This window comes from Megalopta genalis, chromosome 16 (assembly GCF_051020955.1).
Source record: "Megalopta genalis isolate 19385.01 chromosome 16, iyMegGena1_principal, whole genome shotgun sequence".
In the NCBI taxonomy this organism is placed as follows: domain Eukaryota; kingdom Metazoa; phylum Arthropoda; class Insecta; order Hymenoptera; family Halictidae; genus Megalopta; species Megalopta genalis.
The window spans coordinates 113535-133605 of record NC_135028.1 but is presented as its reverse complement, the minus strand read 5'-3'; the positions used below and the strand labels follow the sequence as shown (position 1 = coordinate 133605).

The 20071-nt window shown below is 28.3% G+C and overlaps 3 protein-coding genes across 5 annotated transcripts; 2 read left to right on the top strand and 1 right to left on the bottom strand.

The window, feature by feature from the left end:
- Positions 1-559: 559 nt before the first annotated feature.
- LOC117224683 (uncharacterized) lies at positions 560-14078 on the bottom strand. The gene is made up of 39 exons (XM_076526810.1): positions 13710-14078; positions 13420-13602; positions 13157-13353; positions 13063-13078; positions 12599-12678; positions 12339-12522; positions 10949-10990; positions 10751-10873; positions 10238-10336; positions 10098-10148; positions 9893-10030; positions 9724-9819; positions 9513-9644; positions 9325-9435; positions 9149-9244; positions 8831-8965; positions 8468-8509; positions 8295-8378; positions 8135-8224; positions 7889-8047; positions 7713-7808; positions 7565-7633; positions 7396-7485; positions 7166-7312; positions 6612-6707; positions 5661-5723; positions 5016-5111; positions 4250-4333; positions 4008-4151; positions 3779-3826; positions 3589-3686; positions 3025-3517; positions 2705-2950; positions 2504-2584; positions 2303-2440; positions 2033-2221; positions 1598-1950; positions 1324-1507; positions 560-1260 (listed from the first exon to the last, which is right to left on the bottom strand). The coding sequence occupies exons 1-39, from the start codon at positions 13917-13919 to the stop codon at positions 1063-1065; spliced, it is 5181 nt and encodes a 1726-aa protein (XP_076382925.1). The 5' UTR covers positions 13920-14078; the 3' UTR covers positions 560-1062.
- A 626-nt stretch (positions 14079-14704) lies between these two features.
- On the top strand, positions 14705-15936 carry LOC117224589 (uncharacterized). The gene is made up of 4 exons (XM_033477635.2): positions 14705-14957; positions 15114-15295; positions 15361-15536; positions 15630-15936. The coding sequence occupies exons 1-4, from the start codon at positions 14849-14851 to the stop codon at positions 15772-15774; spliced, it is 612 nt and encodes a 203-aa protein (XP_033333526.2). The 5' UTR covers positions 14705-14848; the 3' UTR covers positions 15775-15936.
- Positions 15937-16273: 337 nt separating this feature from the next.
- LOC117224581 (solute carrier family 25 member 16) lies at positions 16274-19949 on the top strand. Of its 3 annotated transcripts, none has more exons than XM_076526824.1 (8): positions 16274-16375; positions 16746-17031; positions 17204-17296; positions 17378-17511; positions 18797-18982; positions 19235-19391; positions 19482-19623; positions 19687-19949. In XM_076526824.1, the coding sequence occupies exons 2-8, from the start codon at positions 16968-16970 to the stop codon at positions 19859-19861; spliced, it is 951 nt and encodes a 316-aa protein (XP_076382939.1). In that variant the 5' UTR covers positions 16274-16375; positions 16746-16967; the 3' UTR covers positions 19862-19949. The 3 variants fall into 3 exon arrangements, with proteins under 3 accessions (XP_076382939.1, XP_033333513.1, XP_033333512.1); XM_033477622.2 differs by having other exon boundaries at positions 17138-17296; XM_033477621.2 differs by lacking the exon at positions 16274-16375 and having other exon boundaries at positions 16728-17031.
- Positions 19950-20071: the final 122 nt, after the last annotated feature.

Genomic DNA, 20071 nt, shown 5'->3' with positions numbered 1-20071 from the left:
ATGATCATATTAAAACAGATAATTTAGAATCGATACTGCATATTAAATCATGTACCTTATCGGAACGTATAATACCAAGCATTCAAAGTGAAATTCCACGAAAAGTCTGCTCGGACATCTACATTGAAACAAATGTAAATTATGACGATTTATGTGGGGCATGGATTCATCCAAAAAATCCAGTTTATGATCGGTATGTTACACCGCCATTGCCGGGAGTTTGTATTTGGAAATATTTTACAGACAAACATATAATTTATTTGAAGAAATGTCAGAGGAGCGAGGGACTGTCTCTCTTTGGTAAATTATTGCAAATATACTCTAATGTGTCTTATAAGTAATAATTATGTTCTGAATGAAAGTGATGCCTTTTTATAGATAAAATATTCTCTTATCGGTATAAAGGAAAAAGTAATCACATATTTGCCAAAGTATTATGGGAATTTTTTAAATTTGCGAGGTATAAATTTATTACTATATAATTTTTCTTGCTCGGTGAATGCAAATAAATATTAATCATGTTTCAGATTTTACTCTTTCACAGAGAAAGCCGTTTCAGTAGTTTTAGGAGTTGTCCACTTAACACATTTATTTTTCCTTTCCAATCCACATTGTACAGCCGAAAAAGTGTTTCAGTATTTTCGTGAAAGTATTTTGGTGCATGCTGTGCTAGTTTGTATCTTTTTATATAATATTGCTCTAACTTCTAAGAAAATAACTGTTTACGATGTAATTATTTCATGCATATGCCAATTTTTCGTTTCAGAATCCTCCAAACAGTATCGAAGCTTTCTCTATGGTAGAATGTAAACGTGTGTTCGAAATATTTAATGAAGTATTTTTGGAAAATCTTGTATTATTACATATATTATGTCATGAAATTTATCATTTCACTATAAATTTGGATAACTCGTTGAGTTGGATTCAAGAAAATCAATTATAGGAACGCACCTTTTTCTACTAACAGTGAAAATTATAACGTTCGATTAGAAAATTCAAAGATAGTATAATAAAAAAGATAATTATTTTAATTCTATTAAAATTATTTGTTTCGTATTATTCTCATTTGCTGGCGGACGATTGATAACCACAATCACGACTTTCTTCTAATGCTGAATCAGTGCTTCCTCTGTTACAGAAATTTTCTTCATACTCTACATTACTCTTTCGAAGCTCATTTGTTAAGTATTTCATTTTAGGAAAAAACCAAGTATGGCCATACGTTGAAATACGTCGTGCTGTCTTAGTAGAATTCGATTTCTAGATAAAAGAAAACATTAAAAGTTAAAATTTATTGAAATTAGTTTTTGAGAATTTACTAACTTTTTGTGGGTACAGATATTTTGAATTTGTGGAAACTAGCGTGCCAGAATTTTGTGTGCTAGCTGGAGGCAATATGTGGCAACCGATACAAACGTTTTTAATATTCTTCCCACTATATCTGTTCATCCGTTTCAATCTCTGAATTAATAGGTGTTTCAATTTCTTTGTTTCTTCTAAAAGAGTTCTACAATAAAATGTACAATGGGTTTTAAGAGATTAAAATAACTAAATGATTTAAATAACATTTGTAATCGCAAACAATAAAAGTACTTGCTTTTTCTCAAACTCAAGTTCTCGTAACTGTTGCTGCTGACACTTCAATTTGGAACTGAGTTTGTTAACATAGTCTCGTTGCTCCATCATCCAAATACGAATGCAAGAGACAATGTACTGAGATTGATTACAAAGTTCAGACCTACTCTTAGCTGTTTCTGTTAATTCTGCCGATATACAAGCAAGAGATTTATTTTTCAGCTGACATTCTTTTCTAAGTTCTAATAATGACTTATGCGTTTCTTGTAATTCGGAAATAATTTCACAATTGTTTTGTTCCACCATGGCTTTTTCCTTAATAAGAAGGCAATTTTCTTCCATGCATTCTTTCAATTTTTCTCGTTCTTTTTCAACCTGAAAATACAACAAATAGAATAAATTATTATTTCTAATAAAGAATATAAGTATGTTAATAAATTAAATTCATTTATTTAACTTGTTGTTGAAAAATATCTAATTGTTCGGCGTAGGATTTACAAATGTCTTGGAGTTTACAATGATCATCAGTTTTCGATAAATAATTCCCTTGAATATTGTTTAACTCATCCTTGAATTTATTTAAACAGTCTGTAAGATTAGCATTCTCATTTTCCATATTTGATATTTTTGAGCAATATTCCTTTTCCTGAAGTAATAAATAAACATTAAAAAACATTATATAAAAGCATTACAGTACCTTTAGCAAATACATGAAAATAATAATTACTATGTTTGTCAAATATTCTTGTAAATCTGCTTCACGTTTTGTCATTTTTACCAATTGTTCTTGCACCTCATGGAAATCCTCTGTGACTCTGTGATAATTCATTTCGGTACAGCATAATTGTTTTTGAATTTCTTTCAACTAAAATAAATATATAATCTCTATGAAGTGCTAAATATTATGCTTATTTACAAAATTATTTACCTTATTTTTCAACAGGCAAACATCTTCCTTTGATCTATTTTCAAATGCGTTGTTTTCCATCTTCAATATAGAATTATCATTCTAGAACAAAAATATTCAAACTATAACAAAATGTTTCACTTTTTTTAAACATATGTTTGAATCTGTGAATTTAAGCATTAAATGTTCTGCTCTTTTAATTATATTTATATTTAGGGATACCTTTAGCATTTCATAATCTGCTTGCAATTTAGTCATGTTATTTGACTTTTCTATCAGCATGTTTTTCAAGGATTGTATTCTATCATGTAGAGCTGACATTTCTTCTTCCGCATCATTTAACTCGGTTAGATACCCTTGAGCCTGGACGTTGCTTCTAAATAATTTTTTTTCAAGACTTTCGATAGTTTCAATTTGTTTTTTCATAACAATTTCATTATTCTTAATTTGTTTGTAAAAATTACTGATCTGAAAATTCAAAATAAACTTATCCAAACATCTATAATCTAAAGTATTAATAATATGTGTCCATTTATAAATACTTGTGTTTGTTTGTCTTCCAATTCCATAACTAATTTATCCAATTTTATATCATTTTCTTTAAAAACATGCATCTTCCCAATTAAATTTTCTGCTTCTCTCGTTCTCTTCTTCAAATCAGATTTCAGTTGTTCATTTTCATAACGTAGACAACATTCTGTGTCTCTCATTTTTTGTAATTCAAATGCAATTTGCTGCGTATAAGTTTCATTTTCTCGTTCTATTTTCAATTCTTTGTCAATTATATCAAAATCTAACTTGTATTTTTCCAATTGCTTCTTCATATCTCCATTTTCTCTAATTAAAGTGTCTATTTCTGATTGCAACTCGTGTTCTTGTAAATAGTTCTTGAATTGTACTATGTTATCACACATTATATCATCGAAATTAATTACATCTTGTGTGATGCAACCTTTATCGGCAACTTCTATTATGCACTGGCACTCTTTATCTTTATTAAGTTTTGTTCTCTGCTCACATTTTGAAACTAATTTTCTGAAATAATTGTACAGGTAATTATATTTAAATATTTACACGATTGCATCATTAAAATTTTCTTTAATTACATCATGTCTTGTAGTTTTCCCTCTGCTTCCTGCCACAATTTTTTCATATTGATATACTTATTCTTTGTACAATAATTCGATTGTACCAAGGTGTCAATCTATCAAAAAAACAAAAAATTAGTATATTTTTAAATAAAAAGAGTTTGTAAACAAATTTCCGTGTTTGATTTAGAATAATACTTCATCATACCTTGTGCTTTAAAGTTTGTATATTATTCACACTATCTTCTAATTGTTCCTAAATTACAATAATTAATCATTATTAATATTTTTTAAGATTATAAACATTTTACATTGACTTATATTTATTGTGATAATTACACCTAAATTATTAATATGCAATGAAACACTGTTTGTAGAAAGTATATTTCTTTATTAACTGAAAACGTGCAATTAAATAATGAACCTATGTTATCTACCTGTACTGATCTTATCATAGAATAATGCATAATATGGATAGAAGTAATAGTTAAATAACTATTGTATTCTATGTAAGAAATTTTTCGTTGAAGTTGATTAATTGACTCCCTTTGTAGTTCCAACAATTTCTCTTGCTTAGCAGCCTTTGCATAAATATAAGTTTCTTATTAGCATATGTATATATATATATATTTAGATACATTATCCACACTAATCACAAATCGAATGAAATCTAACATACCTCACAGAAGCATTCATTATATTGACTTTGAGTTTCTTCTATGTACACTGTCAGTAAACGAATACTTTCACATTTTTCCTGAAGCTGTAAATCGTGATTTAATTGTGTTTCTGTTAAATGAATCTTAAAAATGAACAAATGACGTCACAGTTACATTTCAAATATAAACTTCAGTTTGTTATATCATTGTCGACCAGGAATCAATTAAAAGTGCTCACTGTATTTGGAATACAAGAGGACAAAATGTTAATTTTAAAACATGGAATACAATACATGCATGTTACTTATTTGATTATTTATTACAACAAAAATATTAACAATCTTTGTTAATAAATTACATACAGGTATTACTACGGGTTACAGTTCTTTTATGCATAGAGATATAAATTCACGTATCTCTATTTTCAAACGAACAGTATGTACAAAATCAAGGTTAACAATATTTATAATATACTATATAAATATATTATACATAAAGTACTGTGCTATATATTACTTGATTTGATTCTTCAAATTCCATTATAACAGGAACTAATCACTTTTGTCAAATAAGAATACGTAATTACACTCATTACTAAAATAAATCAAATAATGCATTTAAAGCTGAAACTTTTACTGACGATTACCGTCCTGTTACAAGAAACGACGACCTATGTAAATCGCATACATATATGCATATTTACAATTCAACCTTAAATCTCTAAACATCATGCACATTCCCATGACTATACATGGAAGATGAAATTGTTGACCATTGATCACTCACATCGCTCATAGTTCTGTGTCCCATTTGATCTATACATCGTTTAGCTTCTACTACTGCATTTTGCAAATGTCCTATAGTTTGACTTTGAAGTTCGTTCTGAAAAGCAAAATGACTTTCAATTAATGTGTGAAAAAAAAACGGTCTACATTATTTAAATTAAAAATATACTTTATCAGAAAAGTTTTTAATGATACATAAGTATAAAAGTTTATGTATTTATTTATCTTACATATAAAAAACAGAGTAAGGAATAAACTAAAACAATAGCGTATACTATTGGTACAACAATTTCTAATTGACAACAAATTTCTAATCTGTGTAGACCAAGGACATCTGGTACACTTATATCACAATTTTAGTCTAGAAATGTAGTCTAGAATACTTTGTATACATACATATAATAAGAGTGGGGAAACCGACGTGACCGAATCTTTCATTACTAATCAAAAGATAAAGAAAGACAATCTAAGAAAGCACGTTTATATTCTCACAGATGAAACACAAGTGTATTGCCTGACAAGAAAAAAGTGAATCTACAACAATTACAATTGTAAATAACATTGAAATCTAAGGCTATTACTCAATTATAATGTTAAGAAATACAAGTAGTTGTCGTATTAATTAAAATAATATATGCATAAATACCTGCTTCAATAGTTGTTTCTTCTCTTTTTCATACTGGGTGAGTATTTGATCCTGATTATCGATCTAGGAAGAAATATTTTAATGTCTCATAATTTTTATTTGTACAATATACACACCTTTGTATCAAGTTCTGCCAATATTTTCATATTCTTGTAGATTAGTTATCGAAGATTCTTGATTACACAATATATAAATATGCTCACAATAAAAATTGCAAAATATTCAAACTCTATTGCCACCTGAGCGTACAATTATAAATAATATTCATAAAACTAACTTACTTGTTTCGTATATTTAAACAGATTACGTTATCCAATACGAGTTTATTCTATAATATCTACACCATGCAACCCTTACACAAACTTTTTTTGACCAAAATATGAATTGGAAAACAGATTATTCTATTGCATTCAATTTTTTGAATATATTGGTTTAAAAAAAAACCAATATATTACTTGAAAAAAAAACAAGTTATTGTATGAAAACTAAACACATTAAAATGTTTAATTTAAGATTAAAAGATGGCAAAGGGTTTCCTCTTCTTTGTAAATTTTATCATGTATATTATATGTTAGAGAATTTTATGTTGTATAATAATTTTATCAAAGTGTATAATAAATTTAAATCTGTTATGAAGCAGACGAATGACAATGATTATAATGGCAAGATACTGTACTTCCCCAGAATTATTATTTTTCGAGAATATTTATAGAATTCAACACTATATAGTGAATTTGTACAAAATGAAGAAATTTTTGTAAAAATGTGAAAGTTATGAAAAAAAGATACATCGATACGACAAATTTGATAAAGATCACCTAGTAGATATAGTATATTTTAAATGAAATCTCTTAATTTGTTGAACATCGAAGGAATATTGTATGTTGAATATTGTAAAATTGAAGGACTTTTACAAATTATCGTAATTATATTAAATCGTTTATAACATACCTTTTCTTGTAGTTTCTGATGAAGCTCCTTTATCTCAGTTTGCATCATTACAATTGCCTCTTTTTGAATTTCGATCATTTCGTCTCTATCTTCTATCTGCAAGGACAATTTTGTTTCGTTAATTCTTTTAATGATTGTATTATATCGAATGAAATTCTCATGAAATACAAAAAGGTAATTGTTTTATCTTCTTCTCCGATAACGTATACCGAAGCGAATATGTACTCATATTTTAATCGGTGTAATCAGCTACATTTTTACTATGCTTTAAAAATTGTGCAGTTTAAAAAAAAAGAGCAATAAGAGCTAAAACGTTTATATAAATCAATGCAAAATGCAAAATTTATTAGAAAATAGCATTTCCTAAAATTTATTAACATGTAAACCCAATTTGGCCCACCGTAAAGTAACCTGTTATAAAAATGTATATAATTATAACACTTTCCTATCATCGAAGAATAAGAAAGCTGGAAAAAGCTTTACAAAGTTAATCAACTGACAGTCTTTGTAACTGTTCGTGTATTTCCACTACAGTGATAATAAATTATACTTACGAGCTTATTTTTGGAATGTAAAGTATTTTCAAGTTTTTCTATTTCATGAGAACAACTGTCTAATTCATCTTCGCATTTTTGTAACTTGTCCGTTAGATTCATAAGTAGTCTTGCAGATGAACAAAAATTAGATTGGCCTTCGTAAATCTGCAAATATATTATCTTCAAATATGATAAGCTGTGTATAAAGCTTCAAATGCTGTAATTTATTTAAAAGATTTTATACAAACCAATTTTTTAAACTCTGTCTTAACATCCTGTATATCACGTTTGGTAGATTTTATGGTGTTTTCCAAGATTTTAAATATCTGTGGTACAGTCTGTAACACATACATGAATTCGATACAATAAAGATATTAAGATATACACGTTACATCGAACAATTTATATGCTATTTACCATTGTATCGTGTTTAACTTGATTACAACCATATCGTAACAATGATTCTTCGATACTACATTCGTTTTTCTTAATACAACATAAGAAAAATATTAGTATCTAATATATCAAACAAATATGTATTACAATTTTAAATCGAGAGACTTACGAAGGAATTCAGAAATTCTTTCGATTTGTTGAATTCTGCTTCACTCTCGCGTAATTGTTGTCGAAGTGTACATTCCCTTTCTTCTTGTAATTTAAGCTATATATAATTTAATAATATCTTAATATTAATATCTGCATATTTCATAATAAATATTTTCAAGTTTAAGTAATAATTACTGTATTTTCTAATTGTATGATCTTTTTCTTTAATTCTATGCTGTCCACGGAATGAGATCGTTTGTAGTTTTCTGCCCTTAATCGTGCGGAACGAAGTTCCACCTCCGTCGATTCAATACTACTTTTTAAAAACTCGTTTGTCTCTTGTTTGCATTTTATCTAACAGTAACATGTATAAACAACGAATTAGAATATTAATATTATTGTTGCAATAGAATATAAAAATTTAATCCTATTTCCAAATACCTCATGTTGTAATATTTTAACTTGTCCCTGTAAATCAATAACTCTGGACTTCCATAGGCATTTATCATCGCATTCTGTTTGAAGCGTTTTCTATAAAAATTAGTCATAAATAAATAAACAACATCACTTATATAACAAATGATGAAAAATGATAACTCACTTGTGACATTTTGTACTTTAACTCGTCATGCCCCTTTTTTAATTTGTGCAAATCCTGTTTAGTTTGCAATATTTCATTCCAAGTCTAAAATGATGGAGTATATAATAAATTATAAACCTAATAAACTTGATGCCTGAATAAAATATCCTATGTGCAGCATAATCATTAAATACCTGTGTATATAGCTGAGATTCTGCACCGTTACTGTCGCATGTCTACATTTTAATTAAAATAAGAATAAACATATTTAATATAAATACATAGTAAGCATTATCACTACACATTTAACACTCAATTGGTCAGGTGGAATGTTCCTGAGAGCTCGTGAATTTTTAAATAAATTACAACATATTTATATTTAGTATGATTAAAATTTTACTTATATTACTCGTCTTACTTAAACATATTACACACAATAGTTTAATCTCTTTATTCCGAGAAAAATTAATAAATATTACTACTTGAAGATAGACATTACAATGCATCGTATACTATTCGACCAATTAAGGTTTATAATGTATATTGTAGATAATTACCTGTTCTTTTAAGTTGAAAAATATTTCTGATATATGTTCTATTTTTGAGTGGATTACATCTAATTCTTCTTTTAATGTTTTGAATTTCTCCTCTTTTTGACAGAGTGCTGTTTCTGCTATGTCATGTTCTAAAAACTATAATACAAATATTTCTTAGAAATGAAACAGAATAGTTGAGATTTTCAAAAATGAAGAAATTCTATATTTTTCAATTTCGTTCCAAAAATATATCAGTTTATATTACTCTATTTCTTATAGGAACTATTCAAATTATGTATAAGGTACTTTAAAGAAAGTTTATACAATATGTATACTAACTGCTTCATTAATCTTTTTCTCTAATCCTATTATACATGACTCTATTTCACGCAATTGATATATTAGTTCTTCCTTGTTCGTAGTAATGCAGCATTCCTTGAAAATATAGATAACAGATAATAATATTAATCCCTTATTTTTAATATATTTTATAATCAAAAGTATACAAAATTTACTTGATTTTCAAATACTTGTAGACTATTTGAAGTTTGTTCTATTTCCTTTATGACCGAACACACTAGATCATTGCACAAAGACACTTCGGAATAACTAGGCATGATGGTTTCCTAAAATTAAAATGTCAACAGTATAAGTATGAAATTATACTAATATTGACAATGAAATTATAGAAAGCTAGTTGTACCTGCATATTACTTCCCATTTTTTGTAAATGCATTGATAATCGGACTTGAGCATGATTCATTTCATCTTTAATGTCCTTCAGTTTGATTTTTCCTGAAGTAATTTTTTCATTATGTCTTGATCTTTCTTCTTCCTGTCCAAAACAAACGCATCATTAACTGGGAAAAATAGAAATATAGAAATATTGAATATTATAGGATTATAAATCTTACTTGTAAATGCAATCTATCTAGTATTTCTATCATTTTCTCTCGATTTCTTATTAATTGATTTTGTACATTAATAGTTTCTTCATCTAAATTAACATACTGTAAATATTTTACATAATTAATATAAAGTAGTGTATATATAAAATTAATATTCATCATAATAAACTTTTACTTTTTGGTGGCTAGATTTGAAAATGGAATTAATTATTGCCATTTCATCCTGAATGTTATTTGTAGTTACTTGGGTTTCTATAGCACATGCTTTCATTATATTCATTAACTTAAATCGCTGATTTGCGTCTGTGCACATCTAGAATATAATTAATATATCTATACTATATAATACTTATCTAATAAAACATCAAGAGTATACTTACAGGTAAATTTTCACTACCTATATAAAGTGAATTATTGTTTTCCAATTTCAGCTGAATTAATAAAACAAAGAAAATTTGTGTAAGTATTGTATGATAGAACTGTTATGGCTTTTATAGAATTTTTAAAGAAATATACATACTATAATAGAATTAATAATAGCAATTAATTCCTTCTTTTCGGGGCATACTTTTTTTATATTGTCAATGTTTTGACATAGTTCGTACTGTATGTTTGTGGCCTGTACAATTGAAAATCAGAAATATATATATAATGTATATCTTTCTTAGTTTGTTCTAATATTGATAAACATTTTTCATGCATGCTAACTATACAAAATCTTTATTTCTGTATATTTTGTTACAATCAAAAAAATATATTAACATGTAATGTTGTTGGAAATGATTGAATTTTCTTTTTTACAAAAGCAGGAATTCCTTTTTAAATTCAATTATTCTTCTTCTGATTTCTTTGCGATACTACAGAAAACTGAAAAATGTTTATTAACAATAATACGTTTTCTCGCAAAAAAAATTGTTATGCACAAATAAAAGAAATATGTTAATAGATAAACGTCAGTAAAATTTTTTAATCAGAAAATTGGATACTTGTAAGGACTTGATATTGTTATGTAAAATAAAGCTAAGATACGAACTTCGTTGTTTTCACAGCATAATTTTTCCATAGCTTTCTCCAGGTCTTCTTTTAGTTTAAAAATATTTTGCTCGTCCTGTTCCATTAACGACTTCACTTTAGTTAAGTATGATATTATGTGATTCTAGAAAATTAAATACATAACGAATAATATTTTTACACAAGTCTATAAAATTAATATCAATTTTATTTAACCAACCTCTTGAGTAGTGACGGTATCGACATAAGTAACATGTGGCACCTAAAATTATGTTAGAATTTACGATGCTTGTTTATTTATATTTTAAATTCTATTTGTAATATATCGTGAATTAGAAGAAAAAGGCAATCATGTTGATGGAAGTTACCATGAAGAGCTTAACTTATGCTTCTGCATACAATTTTTCTATTTCCAATATTTATAGTACTTTATCTCTATTTCGTATAATTTAACACATTTAGGAAGTACTGAATATATGTTTAATGTAGATGTTAAAACCATGTAATTTTGTTAATTCAGCAATACTTTTACATTTTATGAATTTACTTATCTTTATTAAGTGGAGGTAATTTTTGTATATGTTTTAAGATCTTCTTATCAATATTGTGAAAATATTTGTTCACTTTAATTTTATTTTGTGGACAACTCATTGTTTCGGTTACTAAATTTGTTAAGTTGATACCTTCCGTTGTAGGTAAATTTTCTGTTTCTCTTTTATTGTTTATATTATTTTCAACATAATTTTGCAAAAAGGAAATATAATTGCTGCGATTTATAGACCCACAGAAAGCTGTTGGGGCATAGATACTTTCATAACATTTATGAATAGATTCCATTTCCTGAGCATCAATATCAAATGTATCACGACAATTATGAAAGCAAGAGGATATAGAGGAATATAAACACTGGAAACAAGAAATATTACTTTTATTTCCAAAGAAATAAAGAAGTAACTAGGTACATTAATTATACCTTATCCAATGTTCGTTTTAGCTTCTTTCGCATTTCTTTAATGATATCCTCTTTAAATTGAATTTGTATACTTGCATTGTAACATTGTTCTTGTAATGTAGCTATTTGTTTTTGCAAACATGTTATTATTTTATTTTTTTCTATCCCTTCTGCTGTTAATATGTCTTGTTTCGCTAGTAATTCCTATAGTAAGCCGATACGAATGGAATTATATTTAAATAATTATATATGAAAAGAAGATACATGTGCAAGCAAGTAAACACAAACTTTCTGTGTGTCAGACATCTGCTGCTTTATTTCTTGGATTAGTCTGCATTTTTCATTCAATTCTACTTTAAAATTATATATATTTGTATTGCTATCACGAGTTAATACTCCTAAAGCTGATTCAGCAATGTGCAAACGCTGCTGCAAGTTTCTCATTTCAAAATCTTTTTCAGTGAACATTTTTTCCACAATATCGGCTACTAACACAATCTGAATGACAACAGAAGACGTAAAAACAATTTGTTATGTTATACATTCAACATGATTGCCTTATTATGTACATATATATTGGGTATTTAATATTTTTGTTGGCAAACAATTTGATTTGATTTAAATCCTGCATTAATTTTATATTTATAGATTTACTTACATCAGAAGTTTGTTGGTCATTTGTTAAAATTGAATTACATGTAGTTTCATTTTCAATTTGGGTAAATTTCCTAACGTTATCAGCAAAGTTTTGATTTTTAATTAAAAATTTATCAATAGTATCTTCCTTAGTTTCTAATTTCTTTGTAAGGTCGGCCAATTTTTCTTCCAGTTCCTTTTGATACCTAGGAATATGTAAAATTATTCTGTGAATACTTCACACATTCGATAGATTAATTTTCATTTCTTTTTTATACTTACACAACCATTTTATTTTCATTTTCTTGAAGCTGTTCAATTTGCAATCTCAAAGATTGAATCCTTGTCTGGTTTATTTCTTCCTAATTTCGGAATTTCAACATTAATTTCGAATTATTACTGCTATTATAAATGCTATTATTAAGACTATTATTAAAATAGCAAATAGAAGAACAACAACAATCTTCGTATAATTATTTTATATACCCACCATTTATTATGTATAAAAATATTGACAAGAAATTTTTCTATTTTTTAAGGAGTGTAGGAAATCAAAATGTATGATAGACAATATATGTGTATCAATTACGTAATACAATAAAAATCGAAATTTAAAGAGACGTTGAATACGAAGGATGTATCATAGATATAGTCTTATGCAATTGATAGCGCGAGTTATTCGCAAGACCTTGACTAATTCTTAATGTAAGTTTGTATCTTTTATCAACATCTAAATTTATATTTACCTGGCCACAAGAACAACTATAAAGACACAAAAAAGGAAATTATTACATAATCTTTTCACGATCGAACGAAATTTAATCAACAATAAAGGCTTACTCGAGAGGAGCAGGTATATCGGTAGGTTGAATTTCTATAAACTTCAACCCATCTAAATTCCAACGGTTTTCTTGCGACGCACGTCTTATCAATTCCAATAATTCTTTTATATCATTTTGTAGAAACTCTATCCTGTGGCGCATATATTCCTCTTCCTTTTGCAAATTACTTACACGATGTGTAAGCGTATTTATAGTCTATGATAAAAAGTAGTTTTAGATTACAATTACTTTTTCAAGGTAAGAGTAAATTTTGTGGTTTACCTTTTCTGTATAGCCTGATTTTGTTAAATTTTCAGATACTATTATGGACGATTGCTTTAACTTTTGTTTCAATAATTTCACCCTGTTACAAGCAGCATGCTCTAAATCCTCCACAATCTGTACCAGCATGACATTTTGCTCCCTTAAATTCTTAATCCATTCCCTCGAAATTTCCAATTTTGTCTAAAGATTTTTGGATTATTGTTATACAAAGTCTTTTTAAAACAACACCATGAAACTATTATCGTTAAAGTCGGTAGACCAATTAAAAATGGATTATGGTTACTTACAATGACACGATCAAATTCATTGTCGATTTCTTGATCAACATTCTGGATACGACTCTCATATAATTTTTGAAACTCATCAATAATTTTTAAACTTTCTAATTCACCGCAAGTTTTCCCGGTAGTCTTATCAATAGCAGTGCAATTATGATCTCCATCAGCGAATGTAGAAATATTTTGGATAAGTTCAGTCATCGAATTAATTGAACTCATGTCACATGAACAAGCCAGCTATTTCATATATAAACTAATATTCTTATACGTTATTAATTAAATTAAAAAATCTTCCTACACTCACTCTAAAAAGAATCTTAAAATGAACGTCAACAAACTAACTCGCCATTTTATTACTACATTTAATAATGTGCATTTAATTCCACAAACAATGATTACACAAGACATCGCACTCTGTTTTTAAGACCCGTGTGAAGCTGGCTCACCATATTAACCAATATTAATGAAACACAGCTAAAAAAAATTGTTCTTTAATTGCTCATAATTTTTTACCAATTAGTTTTAATTGCTCACACTTTTTTATTTCGAGAAAAATCCAAAAAATCTTTTTGCCACGGAGCATAGAGAGACGTTCCCACAAGCTGAGGTTCGTGTCTCTACCGCCGACGGCGTTGAGATAGGGAATCGTTAAATCTTGCATTACTAACTCTGATACCTCGTCTATGCTAGGAATACGATTCCGACTCGAAACATGGGAATACCCTTAACTGCTTCATCAAATCGATAGCAGATGTCGCTAGTTAATTGTTTGTACTTGTTCGAAAATCGGAAATAATAAATTATGCTAGTTAATATAAATCCACATTAGAATATTTCAGTTGTAATCATTGTTTCGAAATGGGATTGGATGATGTCAATAGATTTCCATTTGCAATCCATTAGAATCGTTCAATTCCATTTATGAGATTTCCTTTCCACCACTTGGAGCAGACTTTAAGCAGAATCCCTGACACCATTGGACACACCAGCCACCAATGAACATACTGGCCTTGAGTGGAAATTCCAAGAACGGTCAGGCGCCTGAGAGTTCCGATTTCAAATTTAATTCATACGTAGCGTTTTTCTACTATTTCTCCTAGCTTTTATAAAAGGCAAGAATATTTTCATATTTTTAACAGGCGGTTATTATGGACACTTATATTTGCAACAAGTGTTATGCTACGACGCACAGAGGAAGGCAACCGTTTTGTTTAACACAATGCGGTCACATATATTGTCAGGAGTGTATTCGATCAGGTAAAAGTAATTAAAACAGAATTGTAGTATTTATAAGTAATAAAAGTGTACACTCACTTTTAAAAATACTTAAGATGTCCCAGTCAAATGGTATACCCCCTGTATAATAAACATTTCTACTTTGACAACTAAAAAATATAATTTTTTGCAACGCAGCTGAGAAACATTGTCCGCAGTGCCAACAAGTCGACATCTTTTCTGTAGAATTACAACAACCTTCTCTGTCCAGTGTGCAAAAGTTTTTTGTACCAATTAACGAATCATTGGAATCTCTGAACACAAATTTTCATTTCCAATATAATCAAATTAAAATTGTGATACAACGTTTCCTAGAAATGGTTAGTTTTTAAAATTTCCATCGTCGTATTAAGTAAGTATTATTAATTGTACGATTGGATTTAAGGATAAGAAATATGAATCGCTGAAAGCTTGCTGCTACAATCTTACTAAAAGTATAAAATTCTGTCAAAATAAGTGTAACAAGCTACAGATGGAAAACATCGAACTACTTAAGAAAGCGATGTCCTTGGAAGTACACGATAGACCGGTGACCTCTTCAAACAGAAGGCTCAAAACAAGGTACAAAGTTTACCAATGATCGGCAAGAATATATTTATATAAAGGAGAATATAAAGAATGTCTAGATAATCAATTTCGTGTTTGAATTTACAGGCACATAGCAAGTACTTCAACCGGTGGAACTAAACTGCCATCAACATATAAAATGTTTAATGATTTGCGTATAGCAAATTACCAATCTGTTAAATCATGTAATCCTCATGGAACAACCAACATTGACCTTACACGTACATTTTAGACAAACAAATAAATCAAATTTATTTGTTTTAAATAATTTTCTATAATATATTAATCTTATAGTTAATCTAAAAGGGTACTTTACTTATAGCCATCTCGTGTCGAGCATCTAAATGTTATCAATTTAGATAAGATGAATAATTATTCTGTCCCATGAGATATATTTAGGCTTTTTTCTTTTCTTAGTTCCTTATATATTTCTTTATTAAAAATTCATTGTTTATTGATAAAATTGTCGCCCATGGGGAAGGTCGAGCAATTGGTTAGATGAAAAGAGGAATTCTTAGGTAAGTCACACAACACGTTTTATTCATTGTTTTAGAAATTTCGTATTATTAAAAGTCTTCAGCCTCTCGTGAAAATCCCTAGGTATCTCAAAACAATTTTTTTGGATATTTCTCGAAAAAGATAAGTGTGCAATTAAAACTAATTGGTGAGCAATTATATATAATTAAAGAGCAATTTTTTAAGCTATATTTCATTAATATGCATCGGTTATAATATGGTGAGCCAGCTTCACACGGGTTCCTGTCGTCCGGTGCTGCATATGTGGAAGCACTACCGTAGTACATACTTGGAACTGGAACAGTCTGGGCTGAAAGGTCTGTCTCTGTCTTTTATTATTTTATAATGAGCTTGTAATATACATATGATAATTCTGAATATGTACTTTGAACATTCAACTGCATTAGCACAGGAATACTTAAACTGTTTTAATATTACTACAGTGCTATTTATTTTCGAATCGCGTAATTTTTTGCATGTATTAATTCATTCCCACGTTAATCATACCTTTGATTACTTTTATCGTCGAAATATTTAATACCAAATGTTCTTTTATTCACGAAAAAAGGTACTTGAAATACCATTATTTAAAATGGATCCAATAATTGAATGTAAAATATTCGTTCGAACTTAGAAAGAGATATGTTGACGTAAAGTGATATTGTACAGGTTTTCGTTTGCTGGCAGGTTATACGTACGTATAGTTTGACACGCGCGTCACCTGCTTTGGACAGCAGGTGGCGTGATAAATGATTCATTGCGTATCTCTTTTGCGCATCGCAATTCATATGAGTTGGAAAGATCAAGGATAGGGGAACCTTCCCTGCTGTCTGTACGATATATGTATGCCTGAACTAGTTAGAAGATTATCTGAGCTGCGCGTATACAGCGTCTGACAACAATTTCAAAATGGCATTACCTGTTGAATCCAAGAAAAATTTTGAAGTTGTTATAAAAAACTTAGTCGCTGGAGGTAAGTTAATGTTTTTGAATATTATAATGCAGATTATTTTCATTTATTTCAATGTATATTACTTGTTGTTCATTTTCATATGTGAGATTCTGATTTCTCTTTGCAGCATATGAACTTCTCAAATAACTTCCAATCATTTTTATTAGTTATAATTCAAATAATTACTCTATAGGTATAGCTGGGATGTGCTCGAAAACAGCTGTTGCTCCATTAGATAGGATAAAAATATTATTACAAGCTCATAACGAGCATTATAAACATTTGGGTAAGACTTACGATAAGACTTATAAAATAAATAGACTATAAAGTATATGAAACAAATTTTTATACTAATTTATTATAATAGGTGTTTTCTCAGGGCTAAGAGAAATTATTCATCGTGAACAATTTTCTGCTCTCTACAAGGGAAACTTTGCCCAAATGGTTAGAGTCTTCCCATATGCTGCAATACAATTTACATCGTATGAGTTATACAAAAAGGTAACTGTCGATTACACTTCTTTGTTCTCTTAAAGCATTTTTAAATAGCAATATAATAGCGATATAATTATTTATTTAATAGCAATATTATTAATATATTCACTTAAAAAAATCTAGATATATTTTGATGAGCAACGATGGTTTAGAGTAGCATAAAATGGATAACAAGTGGCTTTATATCATATTTATGTTTTCTCTGCAAACAGTGATGTTTTATATTTCACGTAAAAGTAAAAACATAGTTTTATTAGTTAATCCTCTGACGATGAATGGACTACAACAGACTTAACAAATTTTCTGTTATCGTATGCTGTACAACTACGCCACCGTGTAAAGGGTGATTGAGAAAGTACGAATAATGTGATAAAGGCTGCTTCGGTAGCACACTAAATTGAGAAGAAGAAATTAATATTTGCTACATTCAGAGTAATTTCTCGGAGTGATCAACTTCAGCTTTGACACAACTACAACAAATTGAGAACAATTTTGCTTTATTGTATGCAAATATTGAATATTAATCATTCCATTCATAATACAATATTTACACAACATAGAAAGACAGTAAGTAAGCTAACATTTCATTCCATTAGTGTTGAATCAAAAGCTCGTTGCAACACAAAATAAGGTGTAACTAGAAAATAAGATCACTTTAAATATTTGTAAGAATCTTTCTACATTTTGTGTGTTGAGTCAGTCCCTGCCATACTTCCCACATATTTTAAATATTACCCTGTATATATATAACTTTATAACAAAACATTTATTACAGAATTTGATGCAATATTTTTTTCTCATTTTTATACAAAGAATATAAACTACCACAATCTATCAGGAGTGATAATGTTCAAGATTAAATGTTTAATTCTTTAATCGATAACCAATCAAATCTAATAATAACTATTCAGATTGTAATGGTTGAACTGCTTCACTTTTTTATGAAATTCTGAACAATAGTGCATATTTATATATATATATATATAAATGAGTAAAACAATAAGTGAACCTTATAAAAGATCAACAGTTTCAAAGACAATGATTGATTTGTCTATTTTTTTTTTGGAGAAGGTCACAAGTTTTTCTCATTTTGATTAAAACGAAATAACGTCGTATTTCAATTTCATAAATATTTCTGACATTACGTATAACGATCTATTTGGCATTCTATGACAATAATAGGGAGACTGTAACTTATGACGAAATAAGCAAAAGGACGTATATTTGTTTAAAAAAATATATACTGATAAATATACAAAACTTTTATTAAGATATATTTCATTTTTACTAGTGGCTAGTCAAATTACCAAAAACGTATGCACTTTCACATGACTTTTTGGCTGGATCAGCTGCCGGTGTTACAGCAGTCACACTAACATATCCGTTAGACACCATTAGAGTTAGGCTTGCTTTTCAAGTTGCTGGAGAACACATATACACAGGAATTATCAATGCAGGATTTATAATTTATAAGAAGGTAATATCAATTTTACGTATTCGTAGCGAACATTTTTTAAACATGCAAAAAATTGCATGTTTAGAAAGCACATCTGTCCCAATACATATAATCAAAGATACAATATTAGATAAGTTGAAAACGTATTAACACGATCAACGTATCTCAAGTTTCATTAGCACACATACTTTCGTACGGAATTAACATACCTTAAATAACATCCATATTGTATGCACAAAGAATTCTCTTTTTAGAATTTGTTAAGTTTTTCAGGAAGGTGGTATTCAAGCATTGTACAGGGGATTTTGGCCAAACGTTATTGCCATTATTCCATATGGAGGATTGTCGTTTTATATATTTAAAAAACTTAAATATTTATGTATGGCACATGCTCCGGACTACCTTTGTAAAACGTCTGATAAAAATTCTGGTACGATACGCATAATGTTCTCATAACAAAGATTTTAATATAAAATTTGTTTATGTTTAACCATTTTCTGAAAATATTCTTCTACAACAGGTGGATTAGTTTTAACTATACCAGCAAGATTAGTGTGCGGAGGTATGGCAGGAGCTGTTGCTCAAAGTGTTTGTTATCCTTTAGATGTAACTAAAAAGCGTATGCAACTGGCAATGATGAATCCCACTACACATGAATTCAGGTAAACATGTTTATTAAATAATTATTTATGTAATATGATGATATTGTAATTTTGTTTTTTTAGTAATAACATGTTAAAAACTATAATAAAGATATACCGAGAAAACGGCATTACAAAGGGTCTTTATCGTGGGATGAGTATCAATTATTTACGTGCTGTTCCCATGATGTCGGTTACTTTTACAACATATGAAATCATGACACAGCTTTTCGATTTAGATGCAGGAATGAAGTTATAATTTATTTTATGTTACTTTAATTATTTATAATATTGAAAACTCGTTAAGTAAAAAACAAAAAAGTACAATAAATAGAATAAAATTATTATATACTGTTTTAAATGGTTATCAATATATGAGAAATATTATATAGGTAAATATACATATGTGCGTACCTTACAATATTAGGATGAAATAGCATCCTAATGTTATTTTATAATTTTTCACCAT